This window comes from Elephas maximus, chromosome 10 (genome assembly GCF_024166365.1).
Source record: "Elephas maximus indicus isolate mEleMax1 chromosome 10, mEleMax1 primary haplotype, whole genome shotgun sequence".
Lineage (NCBI taxonomy): Eukaryota > Metazoa > Chordata > Mammalia > Proboscidea > Elephantidae > Elephas > Elephas maximus.
In genome coordinates, this window is record NC_064828.1 from 75,164,907 (window position 1) to 75,187,630 (window position 22,724).

At 37.6% G+C, this 22,724-nt stretch overlaps 1 protein-coding gene across 1 annotated transcript in view; it reads right to left on the minus strand.

Moving 5' to 3' along the window:
* Window positions 1–22,724, minus strand: part of KCNH5 (potassium voltage-gated channel subfamily H member 5) — a 354,554-nt gene that overhangs the window by 73,976 nt on the left and 257,854 nt on the right. The window contains exons 9-10 of the mRNA XM_049899538.1: window positions 22,426–22,678; window positions 7,795–7,991 (exon numbers count right to left, since the gene is read on the minus strand). Coding sequence (XP_049755495.1) covers window positions 7,795–7,991; window positions 22,426–22,678 — 450 coding nt within the window. The remainder of the gene's footprint in view (window positions 1–7,794; window positions 7,992–22,425; window positions 22,679–22,724) is intronic.

Genomic DNA, 22,724 nt, shown 5'->3' on the forward strand with positions numbered 1-22,724 from the left:
TTAATCTAGATTAAAGAGTAGAAATACTGTCAGCCTGGGATTCAAGGGACTTGGGTTCCAGTCCTACCCCTGCCACTAATTAGTTAAGTAAACTTGAGCAAGCCACTTAAATCTCTGGGTCTGTTTTTCCACCTTTAAAGAAAATATGTTGGACTAGATAATCTATAAGATCCATCCTTTCTCTAGAATATTTCTCTGTTTGAAACGACCTGCAATTCTAACTCTAATGGCACCATCACCTCCTGGAAACTTTCTCTGCCACCCTCCCCACCAATGAGCTGGCTTCCTTTCCTTTGTGTCCCCTTAGTACCTGTACATAACCTTCTCATAGCACTTTCCTGACTTTATTATAATTGTTTCGTCTGACTCTCTCAGTAGACTGTAGGTTCCTAGATAGCAAGCACTGAGCTTTTTATCTCCTTGATCCCACAGTTTTGTAGTAGGAGCATGATGGATGATGCATACCGAACTAAGTCAGCCAATATTTTCTATGCCACATTTTAACAAAGTGCTTCATCCAAAAAAAAAAAAAAAAAGAACAGAAAATAGCAAATCGAATCCTCACTTACCCTATTTAAATAGTCAATCTGGAGGAAAATATGTTCTTGCTATCTTGAAAGTGAAGGAAATATTCAGAAATAATTCAAAATCTCAACCATGCTTAATGCAGTCATAAGTGCTAATGTAGTATTTATTTTAGGCTTCAAGGAAATGGAATTCTCCTGACAGCCTCGTGGACAAATATACCAACCAGTTGAAAAATGGTTTATTCTCTTGAACTCATAAAACATAATGTCCATAGATTTCAGTATCCATTATGGAAAAAAAGGTCACTATCAAACTGCCGATTTCAGGACCTCTGAGAATATATATTTCTTGTAAAAATGGTGTCAAGGTTCTTGAGACCACTCCCAGGTTTGATGATTTGCTAGGAGTCCTCACAGGACTCAGCATTTAACCATAATCACAGCTATGATTTATTGCAGTGAAAGGGATGTTGTTATTGTTGGTAGGTGCTGTTGAGTTGGTTCTGACTCATAGTGACCCTATGTACAATAGAACAAAACACTGCCTGGTCCTGTACCATCCTCACAATTGTTGCTATGTTTGAGCCCATTGTTATAGCCACTGTGTCAATGCACCTCACCAAGGGCCTTCCCCTTTTTCACCAGCCCTCTACTTTACCAAGGGACTGGTACTTCCTGATAACATGTCCAAAGTATGTGAGATGAAGTCTCGCCATCCTCGCTTCTAAGGATCATTCTGGCTGTGCATCTTCTGAGATTCGTTTATTCTTCTGGTAGTCCATGGTATATTCAATTTTCTTCACCAACACCATAATTCAAAGGAATCATTTCTTCTTCAGTCTTCCTTATTCATTGTCCAGCTTTCATATGCATATGAAAAAAATTTTTTTTTTTTTTTTTTTTTTTTATGAGGCAACCGAAAATACCATGGCTTGGGTCACATGCACCTTAGTCCTCAAAGTGACATCTTTGCTTTTTAACACTTTAAAGAGGTTTTTTGTAGCAGACCTGCTCAATGCAATACATTGTTTGATTTCTTGACTGCTGCTTCTATGGTCATTGATTGTGGATCCAAGTAAAATGAAATCCTTGACAACTTCAATATTTACTCCATTTATCGTAATGTTGCTTATTGGTCCAGTTGTGAGGATTTTTTTTTCTTCTTTATGTTGAGGTGAAAAGATACAAAGCAAAATTAGCAAAGAGAAAAGGTACATGTAGCAAAATCTGGGTAAAACCAGGCACAAGCTTCTAAGGGTCCTGTCCCAATGGAGTGACACAAAAACAAACCAAACCCATTGTTGTCGAGTCGATTCCAACTCGTAGCATTTAATTCTCTTAGCAGCGAGTAGTGACAACACATGCATGATGCTGCCTACCAGGGAAGCTCATTAAAGACTCAATTCCCAGGGTTTTTATTGGGGCTAGTCACATAAGCACCTTCTGCCTGACATATCCCCAAATTCCAGACACATAGAAGGAAACACCATAAACCACATTGTTTGCATAAACAGTTTAAGCAGAGTGACCAATGCTTATGGGTTAGGGTGGTAGGAACCCTCTTTAAATTCAAATTCCCTGATGTCAGCACGGGCCAACCTGTAAGCAGTTCTTTCAAAGGCCTGAAGTCAGGCCAATCTGTTAACTCTTTTCTGCAAAAATGGCAAATATCATTACATAACAACTAGACAGAATAAGCATTAAATATAACCACTCCTTTTAAATTCTAATTAGAATCCTTTAAAATTTAGTTATTGCCTGTTCTGAGCATGTTGCTTGCCCCCCTTGACCCAAACCTAAGGGCTGGTCCTCAATTTAATCAACACCATTTTGTCATCCAGGAAATGGCATCCTGAATTGGCTAAATAAATAAATACATAAATCAAGTCAGTCAACTTCTTTCCCTGCTGCTTTCCCCAGGCCTTTTCTGAATATGTTTAAATCAATTGGGAGCTGTGGAATTGTGTTCTTTTTATTGTTAAAAAAAAAAAAAAAAAAGGAAAAATATACCAACCAGTCCTTTTGCTCAACCCAATTTAGATTTTTAGTCTCATAGTGGGGATCTTCTAGCAGCAAGGTGAAGCCTACGAAACTCTTCTCAGAATAAAAATCAAATCAACCCCATTGCTACTGAGCAGATTCTGACTCACAGTGGCTTTAAATCCACAAAATAAAATACATAGGATTCCAAAAAAGACGTTATATTGAAATTCAGCTTTCTAAATATTAAAACGTAATTCACAATGTAGTAATCTATGTGCTTCTTTACTAATGCAATAAACATTATCTAACAGTGGGTCTAATAACTGCAGTAGTTTTGAAATAGTGATGAACAAATAATATTTCAAGATATCTTCAACAACTGTAATGTGATATGACAATATCTATACTTTCTTTTGGTGCCACATGACAGGTACTTTTAAAAATACTGGGTTTGTCACCTATCTTCGTAATTGAAGGAAATCCCAAAGTTCAGTTAGAAATTAGGGAAAATAAGATGTAGTTTTTTATGCAAATTTACCGTCCCCAGGTAAAACCTCCATCTCTAGTATTATAAGATCAGGGAGTTTGTTAAATCATTCATTTGCAGAAGTCACAAACTGTTAAGCCAATAGCAAGCAGACTTATTTTGTTTGACCAAAGCAGTATTTTTTTTAATCAAATGATTTTCTAAAATAATGAGATTTCACATTAAAAAAAAAAAAAGTATGCTCCTGGCTCTTCTGGAAAAAAAATATGAAGACCAAGTAGTACTGGGCTGGCATTCCAGCAAGGCAAATGCTGCCAGATTGAGTAGCAGCTGCCCCCTTTACAAATAACGTGTGTTTGTAAAGGCTACTATAACTCTTGCCTCAATCATATATGTCATCTACCCGCCCCCTGAAGGCACCTGAATTTTCCATCTTTAATATATGGTGTTTTTCATTTCATGATAACCCTCTGGCTGGGTAACAACTGGAGACTTACTCTATAATAAAGGGAGAGAGAATTCTATTTGCATACCTAGTGCTATCCCCATCTAATATCCAGTCCTCTATTTCTGAGGTTGTTATTCTAAGGCTCATGTGCAACCACCTGCTTTGTATATACAGTTTTATTGAAACACAAACATGTTCATTTATTTATGTATTTTCTATGGCTGCTTTCACACTACAATGACAGTTGAGTAATTGTGACAGAGACCATATGGCTCACAAACCCTAAAATACTATCTGGTCCTTTACAGAAAAAGTTTACTAACCCTTGTCCAGTTGTTGGGTGAAATTACCAGTTATAGCACTAGAATATTTATATAGAGGGGTCTGGAGTGGTTAAAACTCATTAAAACACATTGCCGTCGAGTCGCTTACGACTCATGGTGACCCTACAGGACAGAGTAGAAGTGCCCCATAGGATTTCCAAGGCTGTACTCATTTTTTTTTTTTGACATTTTTTTAATTGGATTTTAGATGAAGGTGTACAGAGCAAACTAGCTTCTCATTAAACAATTAATACACATATTGCTTTGTGACATTGGTTGCCAACTGCACGAATTGTCGACACTCTCCCCTTCTCAACTTTAGGTTCCCCATTACCAGCTTTCCTGTCCCCTTCTATCCTTGCGCTGGTGTGCCATTTAGTATTATTTTGTTTTACAGGCAGGTCTAATCTTTGGCTGAAAGGTGAACCTCAGGAATGACTTCAATACTGAGCTAAAAGGGTGTCTGGGGGCCATACTCTTGGGGTTTCTCCAGTTTCTGTCAGACCAGTAAGTCTGGTCTTTTTTTTTTTTTTTTTTTTCTAGAATTTTGTTCTACACTTTTCTCCAGCTTTGTCCAGGACCCTCTGTTGTGATCCCTGTCAAAGCAGTCGGTGGTGGTAGCTGGGCACCATCTAGTTGTGCTGGATTCCGTCTGGTAGAGGCTGTGGTAGTTGTGGTCCATTAGCTCTTTGGACTAATCTTTCCCTTGTGTCTTTGGTTTTCTTATTCTCCCTTGCTCCAGATGGGGTATTACCAGTGGACTATCTGAGATGGTTGCTCACAAGCCTTTAGACCCCAGTAGCTACTCACCAAAGTAGAACGTAGAATATTTTCCTTATAAACTAAGTTATGCCAGGTGAGCTAGATGTTCCCTGAGGCCATGGTCCCCACAGCCCTCAACCCAGTAATTCGATCCCTCAGGGTGTTTGGATGTGTCTATGAGCTTCCATGAGTTTGCAAGCCTGTAATCTCAATGGAAACAGACTGCCACATTTCTCCTCCCCACAGAGCCAATGGTGGGATTGAACCACCGACCTTTCAGTTTGCAGCTGAGTGCTTAACTACTATGACACCAGGGCTCCTTTAAGAATGGTTAGGGGTAGCTAATTTGTACCTCAAGCCTCCCATTTTTCCTTGATAGAGATGGACTAAGAACTTTCCCAATGCTCCCCATTGCAGCCAATGAAAACTGCACACTATACAAACTGATCTACTGAGCCACTGCATGTGCTTATGTGGCCAGAGCTGTAATTCATAATGGCAGAGAAGCTGTGTTAATGGTCCATCTTCTCCACTTACTAGGTTGTTGGTGTTATGTGCCATTGTATCGATTCCAACTCGTAGTTACCCTATAGGACAGAGCAGAACTTCCCCACAGGGCTTCCTAGGCTGTAATCTTTAAAGAAGCAGATCACCAGGTCTTTTTTTTCCCCTGTGGACCTGCCGATGGGTTCAAACTATCAACCTTTTGCTTAGCAGCTCAGCACTTAAACATTGTGCCACTAGGGCTCCTTACTTTTAGGTACTGTATTGTAATTAAAGGTTATGATAGCTATGAGATATCAATAGCATACAAAGGTCATAATTTGGATGTTTCATCAGTGAAATGGAGATCATACTGTCTCATTTGTGGGTTGTGGAGAGGTCTTAAGAATTATTATATGTAAAATGTATTAAAGTGCCTGGCTATATAATAGGCTCTCAAAATGATAGTTATTATTACCAATCACTGGAGATTTTTTTTGTGTGTGTTGCGTAGGTTTATTTTTTTTTTTTTCCTGAGAATAACTGCAGAACACCCTGTTCCCACATTTTGCCAAGGTCTTGAGAGACACGCATCAGGAACAAAAGGGCTGGATTTATAAAAACAACTGACACAGAGAACAGGCTATAAAGGGAAGAAGCCATTTGATATAACTCAGTGCACCTGCCTGTGCAAAGAGGCAGGTGCACTATTCTCAGATGCCATTAAAAAGTCAATATAAGTCTTCTGTCCCTTGCTTCTCGTCCTATCAGAGATAGCCACACTGCTGTGTGCTCTAATCTTCATGATCAATAAACCAAACGTGTGGAGTATGTATGTGTGTTATACGCACACATGTGAAAGAGAAAAAGAGGCAACACAGCCTTGCGATGAACTCATTTTGAAGAATCAAAATTTTCTACTGGTTGTTGTTGTTAGTTGCCCTCAAGTCATTTCCTGCTCATGGCAGCAACTCCACACATTCAGAGTGGACTTGTTCCACAGGGTTTTCAAGGTTGTGATCTTTCAGGAGCTGATTGCCAGGCCTGTCTTCTGAGATGCCTCTGGGTGGGTTCGAACTGCCAACCTTTCAGTTAGTAGTCAAGCGCTTCACTGTTTGCGCCACCCAGGAATAATTTGTCTTAATTATCTTTCTTCGAAATCTTATATTTCAAGTGTATCAATTAGTTATTAGATGTTAATCCCTCTAAGCCTAAATTTCGTCATACATTTTAAGTGGAAAATAACTGTCCATTTTATTTCACAAGCATATTATAAATATAAAATGTGATGCTGTTTAAACAATATGTTTTGAGGAGAACAATGGCAAATAATATATATCTTGAGGAATGTAACAATGACGATCACAGGTTTCGGTAATCTTGCAGTATAGGCGAAGATTTAAAAAGCTGACATTTAATGAGACTTAATACAAATATGAGTTTCAGATATCTAACAGGCTGCCTTGGAGAGAAGGAATTTGCCATTGAAGAGGTAGAGCATAGACCAAAGGGTAAGGAGACATAGTCCTGCTTCGTGCTAATAGAGACTCTTGAGCTCCCTATGGAGTTTAGAGCCTAAAGCAAGAAAGTTCTATATTTAATTCATGCTTAGCACCCCCTTCGACATTCATCACTATCTGAGCTTTCAGTTACGTCACATAGTATTCACACCTGACTGTAAGTTCCCTGACCATGGGGGCTCTGCATTTAGTCTTTGTGTTCTCCACAGCTATCTGCATTGTGTCTTGCAGGTTGTAGATGCTCAATAAATATTTGTTGATGCCAATAGAATTACAAACTGTAAGTGCCATTCAAATGTAGATCAAATGCAGTAATGTGGCTAGCGTGAATACTTTTACTGCTAGTCTTTTCCTTTGCCGGAACCCTGAGCAGGGAAGTACATTTATTTGATCATGTTCATTTCTATGTTTTTTTATAGTATAGGTGTTAATTGGTCTTATGACTTTAATTTTTCCCTGCATGTTAACTACAGTGAAGGTTCTATTTAAGGGGGTAGTGGAAGGAAAGGGTTGTTATTTCAAAATACTTCACTGAAGACAGGCAATCATTTGAGATGAAATTCCTTAAGTGCAGTTATCCAAATGTGTATTTCATTCTTGGCAATAAAAGAGCCCTAGGTAATGACCAATGACCTATAAATCCGAGCTAGGAGATTTCTTCATGCAAATTAAATTTGTATCACACTCATCAATAAAAGAGAAAATGGCAATGAAGATTAAATTTGCAGCAGCATGCAAAGAAAAGGATTCCTATACCTATTTGTAGGATATGTCAGTGGGGTTAATTAATTTTTTGAGACAGAGTGCTCTTTGAAAGAATTAATGGGGAGTAAGCTTTGTGAATTGATTATTAAATTAGAAGGAGGGTTTGAAGAAAGTCAAGAATACAAAATAGGCAACCAGCTTGATTAGTCTTACTAGGTTAAAAAAAAATTAACAACGTTAAGATACGCTGGTATTAATTTATAGCAGTATTATAAATCCTAAAAGCAAACTATATCATAAGTTCATGTTTGTTTCTTCTCAAGTCTGCTTTCATTTTTCATCTTAAATGATAAAGATTAAAGTCCTTACCCATCTAGCCAGGGTTTTTTTTTTTTTTAAGTATTAAAATATAAGGAAAGGAAAAGAAAATTGTATAAGTTTAACTTGATGGAAATATACTGCTGCAAAATGAAATGTTTTTTACCCTTCAGCTAATATTGCATAGGATATTAACCTACTGAATATGAGCAAGGGAGAGTGAATCCAGACAACATACCCGTTTCCTTAGATTGCAGGTGAGAGTGAGATTCCTCGAGAATGAGTTTGCAAAAGCTGTATAAAAGTCCAGGACTTTGAGCAAGGCTTCCCGCTTGATGATGTGCAGATCACAGTATGTCAGTGCCCGGACATTGGCACAAGCATGAGCAAGGGTGGTTTCCTTCCAGAAGATGTCTCCGAACACATCACCTTTCCCTGCAAAACAGTATAGACACATATTAAAGGATCTACAACTGTTCTTATCCGAACCACATTCTTGCTTAGTTTCATATACAGTGTTGATCTTCTAGCATAATTTAGAGCCTGAAGGTGCAACCTCATCAGTACACATATAACAGTGTACAATGCTTTCATATAATGTGTGAGGTAACATCACCCTATATTAAGTTCTTGATGGAAATCTGGAGTGGCATGCATAAACAAAATCCAACAGAGAAGCCAGAAAACTCGTTTTAACAAATTGTTTTATTATTTTCTGCCACTGTAACTTTTCCCATTGTGACTGGAAAGAGCAAAGGTGACTTATTAGTTTCACCATTGCTTCTGCCCCTTCTGGTGGGAAAAAAAAAAAAAAAGGAGATGACAATAAAATGCAATATACAAGGATCTGGTCTTACAGCCTTTATAAATCTGGAATGGATTCGACATGTATTAAGCAGGTGTTATTCAGTGACTATGTCCTGTGCCCCAACCAACCAAAAATTGCCAGGACTTAGTTCCCCAAGGATCCCATCCCTCCCTCTTCACCTATCACCAAACCTTAAGCAGATCGTCAGAGCCTGCCCAAGAGCCCCATCCATAATTCCAAAGCCAAAGAAGTAGAAATGTGGAAAGCCAGATTTTTTAGCTCATAAACATTTGCATAAAGGGTGCTACACTATAGTCAAATGTGGAGATATTTTTAACGTTCTAAAAACCACATGGAAATCACCTAGTCGTTTAGAGCTCTGTGTACTAGCAACCTGTTCTCAAATGGTCGTCATTCCAAGTCATGAATACGCAGTTGCGTTGCGTGAACAAAGGGGCGGAGGAAGCGTCAAAGGTTAAAAGTACCAAAAGGCCTTTCTGCTGAGACATTTCCACAAAAGCCCCTGGCTTCTGAAATGTTATCACCTGCATTCTTTGTGTGACTGCTGTGAGAAGGGGAACGTTTTCATGTGGAAAAGACAGAGGGAAAATATCCAGGTGCGAAAAACCTTCCTGGAGGCACTCTGCCAAAGCCCTATTCTTTCTGCACTGTAACCACAGAGATGAGCAAATACCTGTTCTCATTATGCAGATTAAAGCCAGAACTGACAGGAAAAAACAAGAAAAAAAAAAAAAGATATAACATTTCAAGCCAGATACACAGGACAGAAAAGATAGTACGTAGTCAGAAGGGGGAGAGAGAGAGAACATAGATTCTTTGCCCATATGGGCAGTTAGTAAATCTTTAGAAAACTGGTTCTATTTCTCTAGGGGACCCTGATTAAGACAGCTGATAAGGGCATCATCAGTAGGTAAGAGACAATCAATATATTGTTTCCCCTTACCAGTATAGACCATTTTTAATTGTGAAGGCATGTCTATTACATATTTTATTATACTTAACTAATGTAGTTAAAATTCTTAATATACACCTCCCTGAAATTTTTCCATTTAAATTATTTAACTTTTTAGTAATTAAAATTACTAAAAATTCAGGAACTTAACATCACCTAACAGACACTGGTGATGCAGTGGTTAAGAACTCAGGCTGCTAACAAAAAGGTCGGCAGTTCGAATCCACCAGCCACTCCTTGGAAACCATATGGGGGAGTTCTACCCTGTCCTATAGGGTCGCTATGAGTTAGAAACCACTCGACAGCAATGGGTTTGGTTTGGTTTTTGGTTAACAGGCACTCAATTCACAACAAACTGTTACGGCACTTCTGGGAAGATGGTTGTCTTGAAAATCAATTAGTTTAGCAGACGTTAGCAGAACTCGCTAAAGTCCTTCTTCAAGGCATGTTATGCATGTTTATGTTGAGTAATCTGCAGAAATCACAGATATGTGGAGACGCCAGATTATGCATGGAATATCCAAAGAAGAAGGCATTCCTTTCTTCATCACAAAGATTCTGCACACTTTCAGGGCTGGGAACTCCTGTTCATCTTTACAACTATAGAACATTTGATGCTGGTTTTTAGGTCACCTCCCACTGGGCACAAGTAGTCTCAGCTATAAACATTTTAGAGCTTGAGAGAACTAACCTTCCCCGAAAGTCCTAAAATTAGTAGAAAAGCTCACACTCAACATAAAAGTTGTTGTTTGGCCTATTTATATTTTCTCAGTTCTCTGCATCAAGTTTTATGAAGTATTTCACTGCTAAACCACAGGAAACAGTATTGGAAAATAGAAGTAAATTTTACAGATTCAGATTGGGAAACTTCATGAAAAAAAAAAGAGTTACAGCACAATTACAGGACTATACAGATCATGGCATGCTTGGGGACAATGGTCTCCTTAGGTTGTAGTTTAACACCCGGAGTTTAAAATATATATATATATATGTGAAACACATTATGTGGTGAACTAATGACATGGATAAAATAAATGCATGAAAAGTATCCCAGTAGCTCATCAGATAGAATAGCTAATGCATCCAATGGATCCCTAAAAATACAGCATTTGAATTTGACTTAGGTAGTTTTCCTGATGAGGTTCTGTTTGATGACTCTTCTACAGTCTGGTCTTTAATCTACGAATGCACTTTTATTTATTAGTCAGCCTTTCCCTATAATTGATTATTCCAGCTGGCTCAAAAACTTCATTATGAGTACATATGCATAAAAACATTTGTTAATAAATGAACAACACCATGAGTTTTTAAATTACATGATTTTAAATGGACTTTGACTATTTACGGAGAGTAATTGGCATAAAGTCATGTTTTAAAAGAGAAGACCAGAAAGAACAAGACAATGAGTATTAACATTAAGAAATGATATAGATGTATTCAAATCTTTTAAAACACTTAGAAATTATGTTTGCCAATCTCCAGTGACTGATGACTAAATTCATTCTGCTGAAAAATTATAATGGATACAATTTGAAAGCATTTTTAGAGTAGGCAAGAATAATCCTCAACTATTAAAAAATTCATTGATTCACATTGTTGTTAGTTGCTGTGAGTTGATTCCGATGCATGGCTACCCCGTGTGTGCAGAGTAGAACTACTTCCTAGAGTTTTCAAGGCTGTAACCTTTCAGAAGCAGATTGCCAGGCCTGTCTTCTGAGGCATCTCTGGGTGGCTTCTAACCACCCATTTCTGGTTAGGGTTAGTCGAGCACTTAACTGTTTGTGACTCCTAGCTGCCTTCATTGGTTTAGCTTGTAGATTTTTATTTACTCACACAAAGAATGAGCCAAAGAGCCCCTATCAGGTAGATGTAAAAAAGTAGAGAGTATCCAAATACCAGTAATAGGCGATGGTAGATACCATTAACGAAGTGGAAGAAATAGTTATAAACAGAATGATAATTCTGAGTTTGGCACTATTAGTGTTATGAATGAATTGGTTATATATTAAAACCAAAATCAAGTAAGCTAGTAACATGTCATAAAAAAAGAAATACAGGCATAAGACTAAATTGAAAAGTCATTACATCTTGAAGTTTTTCTGTTTTCTTTTTCTAAGAAAGCATTTAGAGTTGAAGCCTGTAATGATGTACATATTCTCACTGTTAAGTCATATAACTTTCATATCTGTCAAAATTGTGAGAAATTGTGGCTGCCCTACACACCTCATTCACTTACTTAATGCACCAGCATCGTAACCCTAACTCTACCCTTAAGTTGAAACCTGTGATTCACACCATGGGGGATAGAAAGATGCAGGAAATACAAATCCTGCTATCTAGAAGCCTTTAACTATTAAAAAAAAAAAACAAAACTAATTGCACAATAGGAATGAAAAATAAGTGCTATAGGACCAAGGTAGGCAAAGCACACAAGAAAAAAATTTTTTTTTTAATTAGAGGGTACTTAGGTGTCGTCATGAGTCAGAATCAACCTGGTGGCAATAGATTTGGAGTTTATTTTGTTAGGGGAGATCTCGGTAAGAAGGAAGTGTTTGAGTGTTGTTTAATTGTAGCTGAACCTTGAAGGAAAAAGGCAGTATTTAAGGCTGAAAGAATAGTGGGATCCAGGGAATGATGAGCAGAATCGGCCAAACATACTTGAAACCCAGAGCACATAGACAGAGGGCAAAGTATGGTGAAACGGAGATAGAACCTGAGAGAGAGAACCTTGAATTCTATGCAATAGGGTTTGCTTAATCCTACTTTTAAGACTAGATTCTTCCTAGTGTTTCAAATAAAGAACCATGACACATTCAGCACTTTAACAGAATGGATGACTGTGAAGGGTGGCCAAGGAAGTACTATTGGAAGACTATTTAGCATCACTGTGAAAATAGTGTAATACTTCATGGATTACAAACATGTGATTTTATCCAGCCTCACAACCACCTAATCACGAGTCCAGGCATTGACAAGGGTAAAGGTGAGAGAAAGCTACAACAGAGGTGATGGTAGAAAACAAAAGTTCTATGATTTGCCTATTGATTTGAGTGGGGTAGAGGGAGTAGCGGATTTAAGATACTCTAGGTAATTAAAGTGAACCAAAGATTTTATATCCAACAAAACTGACTTTCAAATATAAAGGGCACAAACTACATCATCATCATAAAAGAACTCAGGAAACACTGTTCCCACAGATCCTTTGTAAGGAATTTATCAGAGAACATGCTTCAGACAGTCAAAATGCATAGGGAGACATTGACATAAAGACTGGTAGTAGTGCTAACTTTATAATTACTTGTCGAATTAAGACTAAAAAAAAATGGAGGTTAAAAGGGAAAGAGTATAGCATGTGACAATGTAAATAATGTACAACTATTAAAAATAATGGTACAGGAGAATTATATACAAAAATCCTTTGGCGTCTTGTCAGTAATTATATTGGTGGTGGTGGGGGTACTGGTATTACTATTGTTATTCTAAGGTTGTTATATTTATAATGTGGCATAAAGTAAATGAGAAACCATGGGATATCTTAATTCTACCACCCTTAGCATTCTCAGGAGCCCTGGTGGAGCAGTGGCTAAACACTCGGCTACTAACCAAAAGGTTGTTGGTTCAAACCCACCAGTTGCTCAGCGAGAGAAAGATGTGGCAGTCTGCTTCAATAAAGATTTATAACCTTGGAAACCCTGTGGGGCAGTTCTACTCTGTCTTTTAGGGCCACTATGAGTCAGAACCAAACGAACAGCAATGGGTTTCGTTTTGTTTTTTGGCAACCCCAATGTGGAAAACAGTAGTTGAAGACATAATATAGAAGTGGTTTAAAAAAAGCCAATTTCAATTGAATACAACTGTATGAACTGATGATAAATTTTATTTGTGTGTGTACACACACATTTCCTCTAATTTTGTCCACCAAGAAAACTTTTTTGTTAAAGGAAACAAACTGATAAAGTTAGTAGAGGCATTCTATTTGCTAGTAAGATTAAACCAAATAGTAGTATATTTTAAATTTTTATTTTAATATTCCTGTTAAACAAAGCACGGTTTTTATAATGTGATAGCTGAGAACATGCATATAGAGTCAGGCAGACGTGGGTTCAAATCCTATGCCTCCCCCTTACTAGCTGGGACCTGGGGTGAATCAACTGCATTGTAGAGACTCAGTTTCTTCAGCTGAAAGATTATTATCATAATACTTTTTCTTCATCTACAGACCACCTAAAGGGTCTATAGGTGCAGCGGTTAAGTGTTCAATTGCTAACGGAAAGGTCAGAGGTTCAAACCCACCCAGCATCTTCAGAGGATAAAGACGTGATAGTCTGCTTCCATAAAAATTATAGCCTTGGCAACCCCATGGGTTTAGTTAATGAGTGCTCAATAAATGCTAACTGTTGATACTTTAAATCATACTTTCATAGGGGCCTCAACTGTATTCTTTAGAAATGTACTTTAAATTTTTGATATGAAATGTTAAAAAATCAAAATGTACCATTTACTTTAAACTGTAATTAAGTATGGTGATAATTCCTGCTCATTTAAAAACCCACAAATCGGGTTTCTCTTTCTTTAAGCCCTTTTAACTCTTAAGTGTTACTTGCCTAATAAAATGAACTCTGATTTATAGAATCATCTATTGCAGTTGATGGTACAATCTATGCCACTTTTAGGAGTTAAAACTAAATCTTCTTTACTGGATGTAATTTAGTCTTCCTACCATGATCAGCGAACAGAATATAGATTCTTTCTGGATACTGGGGGTGCCTGATGGAGAACAACAAAAAAGTGATTTGTTAAAGAATTATATGTGATCTGAGATACTTAACTTACTTTAGTCCTTCTTACTCTCCCTGTTCAAGGTGCCCAGTTAACAGGAGGAAAATGTTTGCTTAGTCCACAACAGATCTATGCTAAAGCTGGAGGCTTAGGGAAATGCACTTAACTGGAAAAAAAAAAAAAACCCTGCCATAAAGTCAATTCCAGCTCATAGTGAGTGACCCCAGAGGACAGAGTAGCACTGCTCAATAGGGTTTCCAAGGCTGGAAATCTTTACAGAAGCAGACTGCCACATCTTTCCCCCAGGGAGCAGCTGGTGGATTTGAACTCCTGACATTTTGATTAGTGGCCAAGCACTATAACCACTGTGCCAACAGGGCTCCTTTACAGGGCTTCTCTACATTTTACTATAAAATCTGGATAAAAGAAAGAAAGAGTAGTCAGTATCTTAAAATAATACATAGAAGAAACGGAAATTGTACCAACAGAATAGAGCATGTGAAAACAAGACATTTTTCACGAGTACCCAAAACTAAAACAAATATGAGAACATTTCAATCACAAAATAAAGTTCTAGATAATTTGGCTCAGTGGGCACACCTTTACTGAGAACCTATTTAAGGGGTTCTGTCACAGATGACAGAAGCCCTGGTGGCGAAGTGGCTAAGTGCTATGGCTGCTAACCAACAGGTTGGCAGTTCAAATCCTCCAGATGCTCCTTGGAAACTCTATGGGGCAGTTCTACTCTGTCCTATAGTGTTGCTATGAGTCGGAATCAACTCGATGGCAGGATATTTGTTTTTTTTTTTTTTTTTTTGGTATCACAGATGACGGAAACCCCGATGGTGTAGTGGTTAAGAGCTACAGCTGCTAAACAAAAGGTCAGCAGGTGAAATCCACCAGGCGCTCCTTGGAAACCCTATGGAGCAGTTCTACTCTGTCCTATAGGGTCACTATGAGTGGGAATCTATGCAATGGCAATGAGTTTGGTTTTTGGTTTATCACAGATGACAGAGCAACAAAAATGAGCAGGACATCTCAAGTACTCACAGCATAAATGGAAGGATAAACAGGGAAAGAAAAAAATAGGAGGTACTAAGAACCTTGTATAGGCACACACGATGAAAGCCCAGAAAAGGGGCACCTAACGCAGAGTAGGTCAATAAGAAAAGCAATAAAAGAGAACGAGGAAGCAAGATAAAAGACAATCAAAAAGGAGAGAAAAGGCATTCTAGACAAAGTAACAGTATATGTTATCCTTAAGGTTTTAATCATCAAAGGTGTCACTTTGATGACTCAGGTATGCTTGACCCAAGCCATAGTCTTTCCAATTACCTCATGTGCATGCAACAGCTGGACAATAAAAGCAGAATACAGAAGAAGAATGGATGCATTTGAATTGTGATGTTGGAGAAGAATATTGAATATACCATGAACTTCCAGAAGAACCAACAAATCGGTCTTAAAAGAAATAAAAGCTGGAAGACTCATTAGTAGCAAGGATGGTGAAACTTCATCTTGCTTATTTTAGACATGTCATCAGCAAAGACCAATTGCTAGAAAAGGACATCATGTCTAGTAAAGTAGAGGGTCAGTGAAAACAAGAGAAAACCTTCAATGAGATGGCCTGATGAAAAGCTACAACGGACTCACACATATCAAAGATCATTAAGATGGCACAAGACTGAGTAATGATTTGTTGTGTTATACATAAGGTTGCCATGAGTTAGAGCCGATTCAACAGCAACTAACAACAGCAACAGTATATGCAAAAACTTGACGGAAAGAGAACTTGGTGGTACTCAGGAAAATCCTTAGGATTTAATATAGCCCAAGTCAGGCTTGAAAGGAGGGCAGGTACCAGAACCTAAAGGCCATGCTGGGAGTTATGTTTTATCCTCAAAGTGTTGAAAAGTCATGGCAGGAATCCTAATGATGAGTTTATTAGGATTCTTAGTTTCTTACTGCTGCTATAATAGAAATACCACAAGTGGGTGACTTTAACAAACAGAAATTTATGTTCTCACAGTTTAGGAGGTTAGGAGTCCAAATTCAGGGCACTGGCTCTAGGGGAAGGCTCCCTTACTGTTGGCTCTGGAGAAAAATCTTTGCCTCAGCTTCTCTAGCCAGCATCACTTGGCTTTTCTGGGTCTGCCTCTGTCCTTTTCAGATAGTGCCTATCTTCCCCCCCGTGTCTGCCTTCTTCTGTACCTAATCTGCTCTTTTATATCTCAGAAGTGATTGGTTTAAGACACACTCTTATACTGAGATGGCCTCATTGACATAACAAAGAAAATCCTATTCCTAAATGGGGATATGTCCACAGATATAGGGGTTAGGTTTATAACACATATTTTTGGGAAACATTATTCAATCCATAATAGCTATATTTTAGAAATATTCCTCTGATGGTAATGTAACATAGAATTGGAGGTTGAAGGTGATAACAGATTGGGGGCAGTTAGGCCTTTTAGATGGCAGCCAGTCAGGGCCAAAATTTTAAGAGCACTAATCATGAGATGGGAGATAAAGAATAGAATGAAGAGCTATCAAGTCTCAGCTGCTAAGGAGAGGTTGGTGATTTGAACCCACCCAGTGGTTCTGTGGGAGAAAGACCTAGCAATCTGCTCCCACAAAGATTACCAACCAAAACCAAACCCCTTGCCATCGAGTTGATTCCGACTGATAGCGACTCTATAAGACAAAGTAGAACTGCCCCATGGGGTTTCCAAGGAGTGGCTGGTAGATTCAAACTGCAAGAGCAATTGGGCTCTTAACCACTGTGCCACCAGGACTCCCCATAAAGATAACAACCTAGAAAATCCTATGGTGCAGTTCTACTATGTTACACGGGGTTGCTTTAAGTTGAAATTGACTAATGACACCTAACAACAACAGTTATATAGTGGGGAGGGGGTTTGAGGTTGAATTTAAGCTAACTTACATGCTTGTAAAGACTCATATATTACAAAAAACCTACAGGCTGAGGAAATCTAGAAGTGTATAATTTGACCTATAGACAAATGATTATAATCACTGCTTGGAAAGTTTAAAACAAGACAAACATCAATTAAAAAAGAAAAACAATAAACAACTGGCTTACCAGTCCAAATTAACTACTAAGTTCAGCATTGTAATATGTAAAGCAAACCTACATGTTTCATAAGTTAGCATCTGAAAACAGAAACATGGACACAAAAGAAAAATAATTATGTGGAGCTTTGGAAAAGCCCTTTTAAGGATTTAAAGTGTGAAGCACTTGACTTGTAATAGCAAGTATACAGGAAGAAATCTTAATCACAGCCTAAAAGTCACATTTTCACAGATTCTCAAAATAGCAAAATATTATTCATTCCTATCTCAGACATTTTTCTTTTTGGAATAAGAAAGGGATTTTGAATTTTGAGAATCATAATTTATAAGCTTTCTCTGAAAATATACAAATATTAATGAGATAGATTCTAAATAAATGATTCTAATTAAAATGAAATCTTAACCCAAGTACTAAAAATTGTCTTTCTTATATAATTAATTTCATTTAATTGACTTTCCTTTCCTCTTTTATATCCCTCTGCCAATTCCATAACAATCTGTAAACCTTCCTTCCAAATCCTTCACTCACAAATATAAAAATTTGGGAGGGTGGGGGGATATGAAGTAAAATTTTAATGACTTACAAAGAGATGGTCCTAGATTAATAACTCCTACCCTGTGATTCTAAAAATCAATAAACACAGAAGAGAAAAGACAAAATGTAAATGCAGCTAAACATATGTTTTAGGAGCCAGATCTACTGTCAGGAAGAAAGACCATTTTATATTCTCTAAACGGTACGATACTGCCAGAAATTCAAGCATAATTCAGAAGAAGATGTACAATGAAAGATATCATTGCTGATGTCAGACGGATCCTGGCTGAAAGCACAGAATACCAGAAAGATGTTTACCTGTGTTTTATTGACTATGAAAAGGCATTCAGTTGTGTAGATCACAACAAATTATGGATAACATTTCGAAGAATGGGAATTTCAGAACAATTGTGGTCGTGTGGAATCAGTACCTCGACCAAGAGGCACTTGTTTGAATAAAATGAGAGGATACTGCATGGTTTAAAACCAGGAAAGGTGTGTGCCAGAGTTGAATCCCTTCACTATACTTATTCAATGCATGCTGGGCAAATAATCTGAGAAGCTGGACTATATGAAGAACTGGAGGACTGGAAAAGAACATCAGGACTGAAGGAAGACTCATTAACAACCTGCGATGTACAGATGATACAATCTTGTTTGCTCAAAATGAAGAGGACTTGAAGCACTTACTAATGAAGATCAAAGACTATAGTCTCAGTACAAATTATACCTCAATATAAAGACAACAAAAATCCTCACAACTGGACCAATAAGCAACATCACAATAAGTGGAGAAAATACTGAAATTGTCAAGAATTTCATTTTACTTGGATCCACAATCAATGTCCATGGAAGTAGCAGTCAAGAAATCAAACGACATATTGCATTGGGTAAATCTACTGCAAAAGACCTTTAAAGTGTGAAAAAGCAAAGATGTCACTTTGAAGACCAAGGTGCACCTGACCCAAGCCATGGTATTTTCAGTCACCTCATATGCATGTGAAAGTTGGACAATGATTAAGGACGACCAAAGAAGAATAGGTGTATTTGAATTGGTGTTGGTGAAGAATATTGAAGATACCCCAGAATTCCAGAAGAATGAACTAATCTGTCTCGGAAGAAGTACAGCCAGAATACTCCTTAGAAGCGAGGATGGCGAAACCTCATCTCACGTACTCTGGACATGTTATCAGGAGGGACCAGTCCCTGCAGAAGGAGATCATGCTTGGTAACGTAGAGGGTCGGTGAAAAAGAGGAAGGCCCTCAATAAGATGGATTGACACAGTGGCTACAACAATAGGCTCAAACATAGCAACGATTGTAAGAATGAAGCAGGACCTGGTAGTGTTTCGTTCTGTTGTACATAGGGTCACTATGAGTTGGAATTGATTTGCGGGCACCTAACAACAATAACAACAAAAAGAACAATATAATTGCCAAGGCATTTAGAAGTAAGTTAGCTATTTCAGCCATTCCAACAAATCTGTTCACATTAAGTAATTATAGGGTAGGAGCTAAATAGTAAGAAGACATTAAAGAATAGAAAATATTATGTATGCATCATGAACTTAATTTGGAATTCTTTGTGTTTCATAAAAAGTGGGAAGGTCAAAAATGGTGGAGGTATAAGAACTGAAAGAATTTCAAATTGGAAGAAGACATGAACTGCAATTATATTCATATGCCCTATTTAGGAAAACATCTTGAAGCCATCTTTCGATGTTAAAAACGGGTTTTTGTTGTCTACATTTTTTTTTATCTTTCCATTAATTAGTTATGCTTCAGAAGTTATTCATTAAACTCCCTAGCACTTCTGACACACAAAGAATTACGTACCTACCAAGAGACTGTTCAGAGGCAAAGATCCAAAGGAATGAAACTGCACCTATTTTTGGATTTAGAGATTTTAATTAATTTTAAAATGACCTCCCTTCTCTACCTTCCAACTGGCAAATGAATCCGTGCACAGGCTAACAAGGCCTGCTTATTTCTCCTGTAAGATCATCTTGGATAAATCCCCATTTTCCCAAGGTGTCCTCAGATATGAGGACTGAAGGGATGCCGTTCTATCCAACCCTTGCAAGGCTCAAGCCAAAAATCATTAAACATGAAAAGGACACATTTCAATGTTAAAAGCCACAATTCACAACATAGGTATAACAGTTATGAATACCTCTGCACCAAATAACACAACAACTTTGATAAAGCACAAACTACAGAAGATGTAATAAAACACATCAATAATAAAAATACTTAACACGCCACCATCAGTACACGACAGGCCAAGTAGACAAAGAAAAAAAAGTAAGGATATAGAAGACCTAATTAACTTACACAATAAAGTAGAAATTAAGGAAATATATCAAGCTTTGCACCCTGATAATTTTTGCAGTTTTTTTAAGTTTGTAATGATTTCAAAATTATGTTACCACAAATGAGAAAAGTAAGGAAAAAAAAAAAAGCACAAGAAAAGAAGACTAGGTCTGATGCTGGTAAGTCACTATTTTCCTCCCCCTTTTTTCCTAAAATAATGTCAAGGCATCCTAGGTGTTAAACAAAGCCCCTAATCTGGTTTCTGGTTAAATTAATCTTTGGTAGAGGCCTTTGGAAATGGGGAAAAACAGGCTGCCAGAGAGATGTCTATCTAATTTTACTTATTAAGCAGAAAGATTAAAAGCTTCTGAATCCCAAGATTTTTTGAGGAGAGCAAACTAAAAGCACACACTCAAAGAAATAAAATGTGACAGATATATGATGAAACGGGTCCAATACCCGGGGAGGGGGGGGGCTGTGTTCATTTTTACTGTGTCATTGTGCAAAACCAGCTACCATTTTATTTTAAAATGAAAAGAAAACGCATTTTGTCTGTCTCATGGAGCAAGTGATTTCAGCTTAGCCGACCCAGCCCAGAGGCAATGAACTCAAGGCTTTCTCCAACCTTCTTTTAGAAAAGGAGTTACCAAGGTGAAGCTGTAATGAAGAAAATGGAGCAAAGCAAACGACAGTGAGTCAACAGCTGAGGAAATTTATCATGATGGTACTCACTTTACTGTAATATATGTGATGTCTGTTCTCCCACCCACCATTGACACAAACATGCAGGAAAAGAAAAATATACCTCTTCGGGGCTTGTGTTTTAGCCTCTTCTTTAAGCAAATAGGAATGGTTGTAGTGTGTATATACTCTATTTAATCACAAGGGGTTGTTCTAGTGAAATGTATACTTTTTATAAAGGATTTCTATACAACCCCTTTATGCTTCAGTAAATAAATCAGACAAGCACTAAGAAGCATTAAGCATATCCAGAGTGCTGACTCGAAAGTGCTGTGTGGCTTTTCTTGCAATAAAACAAAAATCAAAATAGTTCCTAGAAGAAACTTAACCACAACCATAATATTATTTCTAAACAGTTAAACAAAGTTTCACAAACAATGTCATTCAGCCATTTGCAACCCTGAACCAATTTCTATAATTCTTACAAGTTTTACAGACACTGTTTTCCTATGAAGGGTCATGTCTTCTCCATTCTGTCTTTTTCAAATAATTGAAAATTGAAATCATTTTTGTGCTGGATTTTGCTTTTGCTGGTTCTAAAATACATCAGTCAATCTTTTACTTACGAGAATGAGTGGCATTCAAGCTACGGTACGTTGACCTCGGTAGCTAAGAATCCAATAGTTTAAAAATTGAGTTCACTTTTCATGAGACACAAGCCATAAAAAATGTAATCAAAATGGAGTTGCACTTCTAACTGATTTTACTTGAGAAAAAAACAAGGAATGATTCTCCTCTGACCTCATTATTGCTTCCTTTTTATATCTATGTGGGTGTCATGAACCTGCTTATAGACATTTGAGCAGAAAATGATCTAAAAGGTCATTTAGCAATTTTTTTTTACCAATAATTATATCTTACACTGTCCCCAAACATGTAAAATGTTGTATTTTGTCACTTACATGCACTGTCACTGTCTTTCCTTTTGTTAGAACACCTATCTACAGATATTCAAAATACATGGATTTTGGAATGAATTGATTATTAGCCAAATACTTTTCCTGGCTTATGAATACAGATGGATAGAACCAGATTTAAAAACATAAGGTTCATTTACTTACATGGTGATCATTCCAGTATAATAAGTCAGGCTCATTTACCTCTTCATTACTTTGAGCTTACTACGTAGGTCCACTATGAGGAGGCAGTAAGATGACCTATACTCAAGACCTAATTCATTTACTGACTAGCTGGGAAAGTCACTAAACTTCTCTGGGCCTCACTTTGCTAACCTCCAAAGGAAAGGGTTGAATTAGACAGGTTTTATTGCCCCTCTGAGACTAACACTCCATATCGGTAACCTGACAATCACTCCACAAACTTTTTTCACACTTACCAACATGGAGGTACAAGGCACCTTAGGTCACGATCAGCTCTAGTCTAAAAGATACTCTCTACCGTTTCCAAAAACATTTTAATCAAACCTTCATGCAGCCCATTGGGCTGTGACCGGTACTAATGTTCTTTGCTGAAACAGCATTACTAGTTTTCATTAAGATTCATCATCTCATTAGTGACCCAATTTTTAAAGCCACCAGACAAAGGAAATTTCTCATAAGAAACCTGAGAAGCAAAAATCTCTAAAACTGTTACACGTTCGCTACTACATTAGGAAAGTTCACAGTACCTAAAATAGCCACCACCTCATCATCCTGGATGACTTCCAAGGATCCCGACACCACAAAGCAGAGGGCATCCACACTTTCTCCAGCATGGTAAATGAGGTCCCCAGGAGCACAGTGAATGGTCTGGAATTCTACTGCCAAGGCGCGCAGACACCCATCGCTGGCCAATCGAAAAGCAGGATGTTCATTAAAAACTTTCCGGTTTAGATGAACACAGATATCAGCTCTCATGTCCTTGGGACAAATGGAGAGGACCTAAAGAAAGTGAGAAATGAATAAGTGAGAAAGAAAGAGAAAGGGG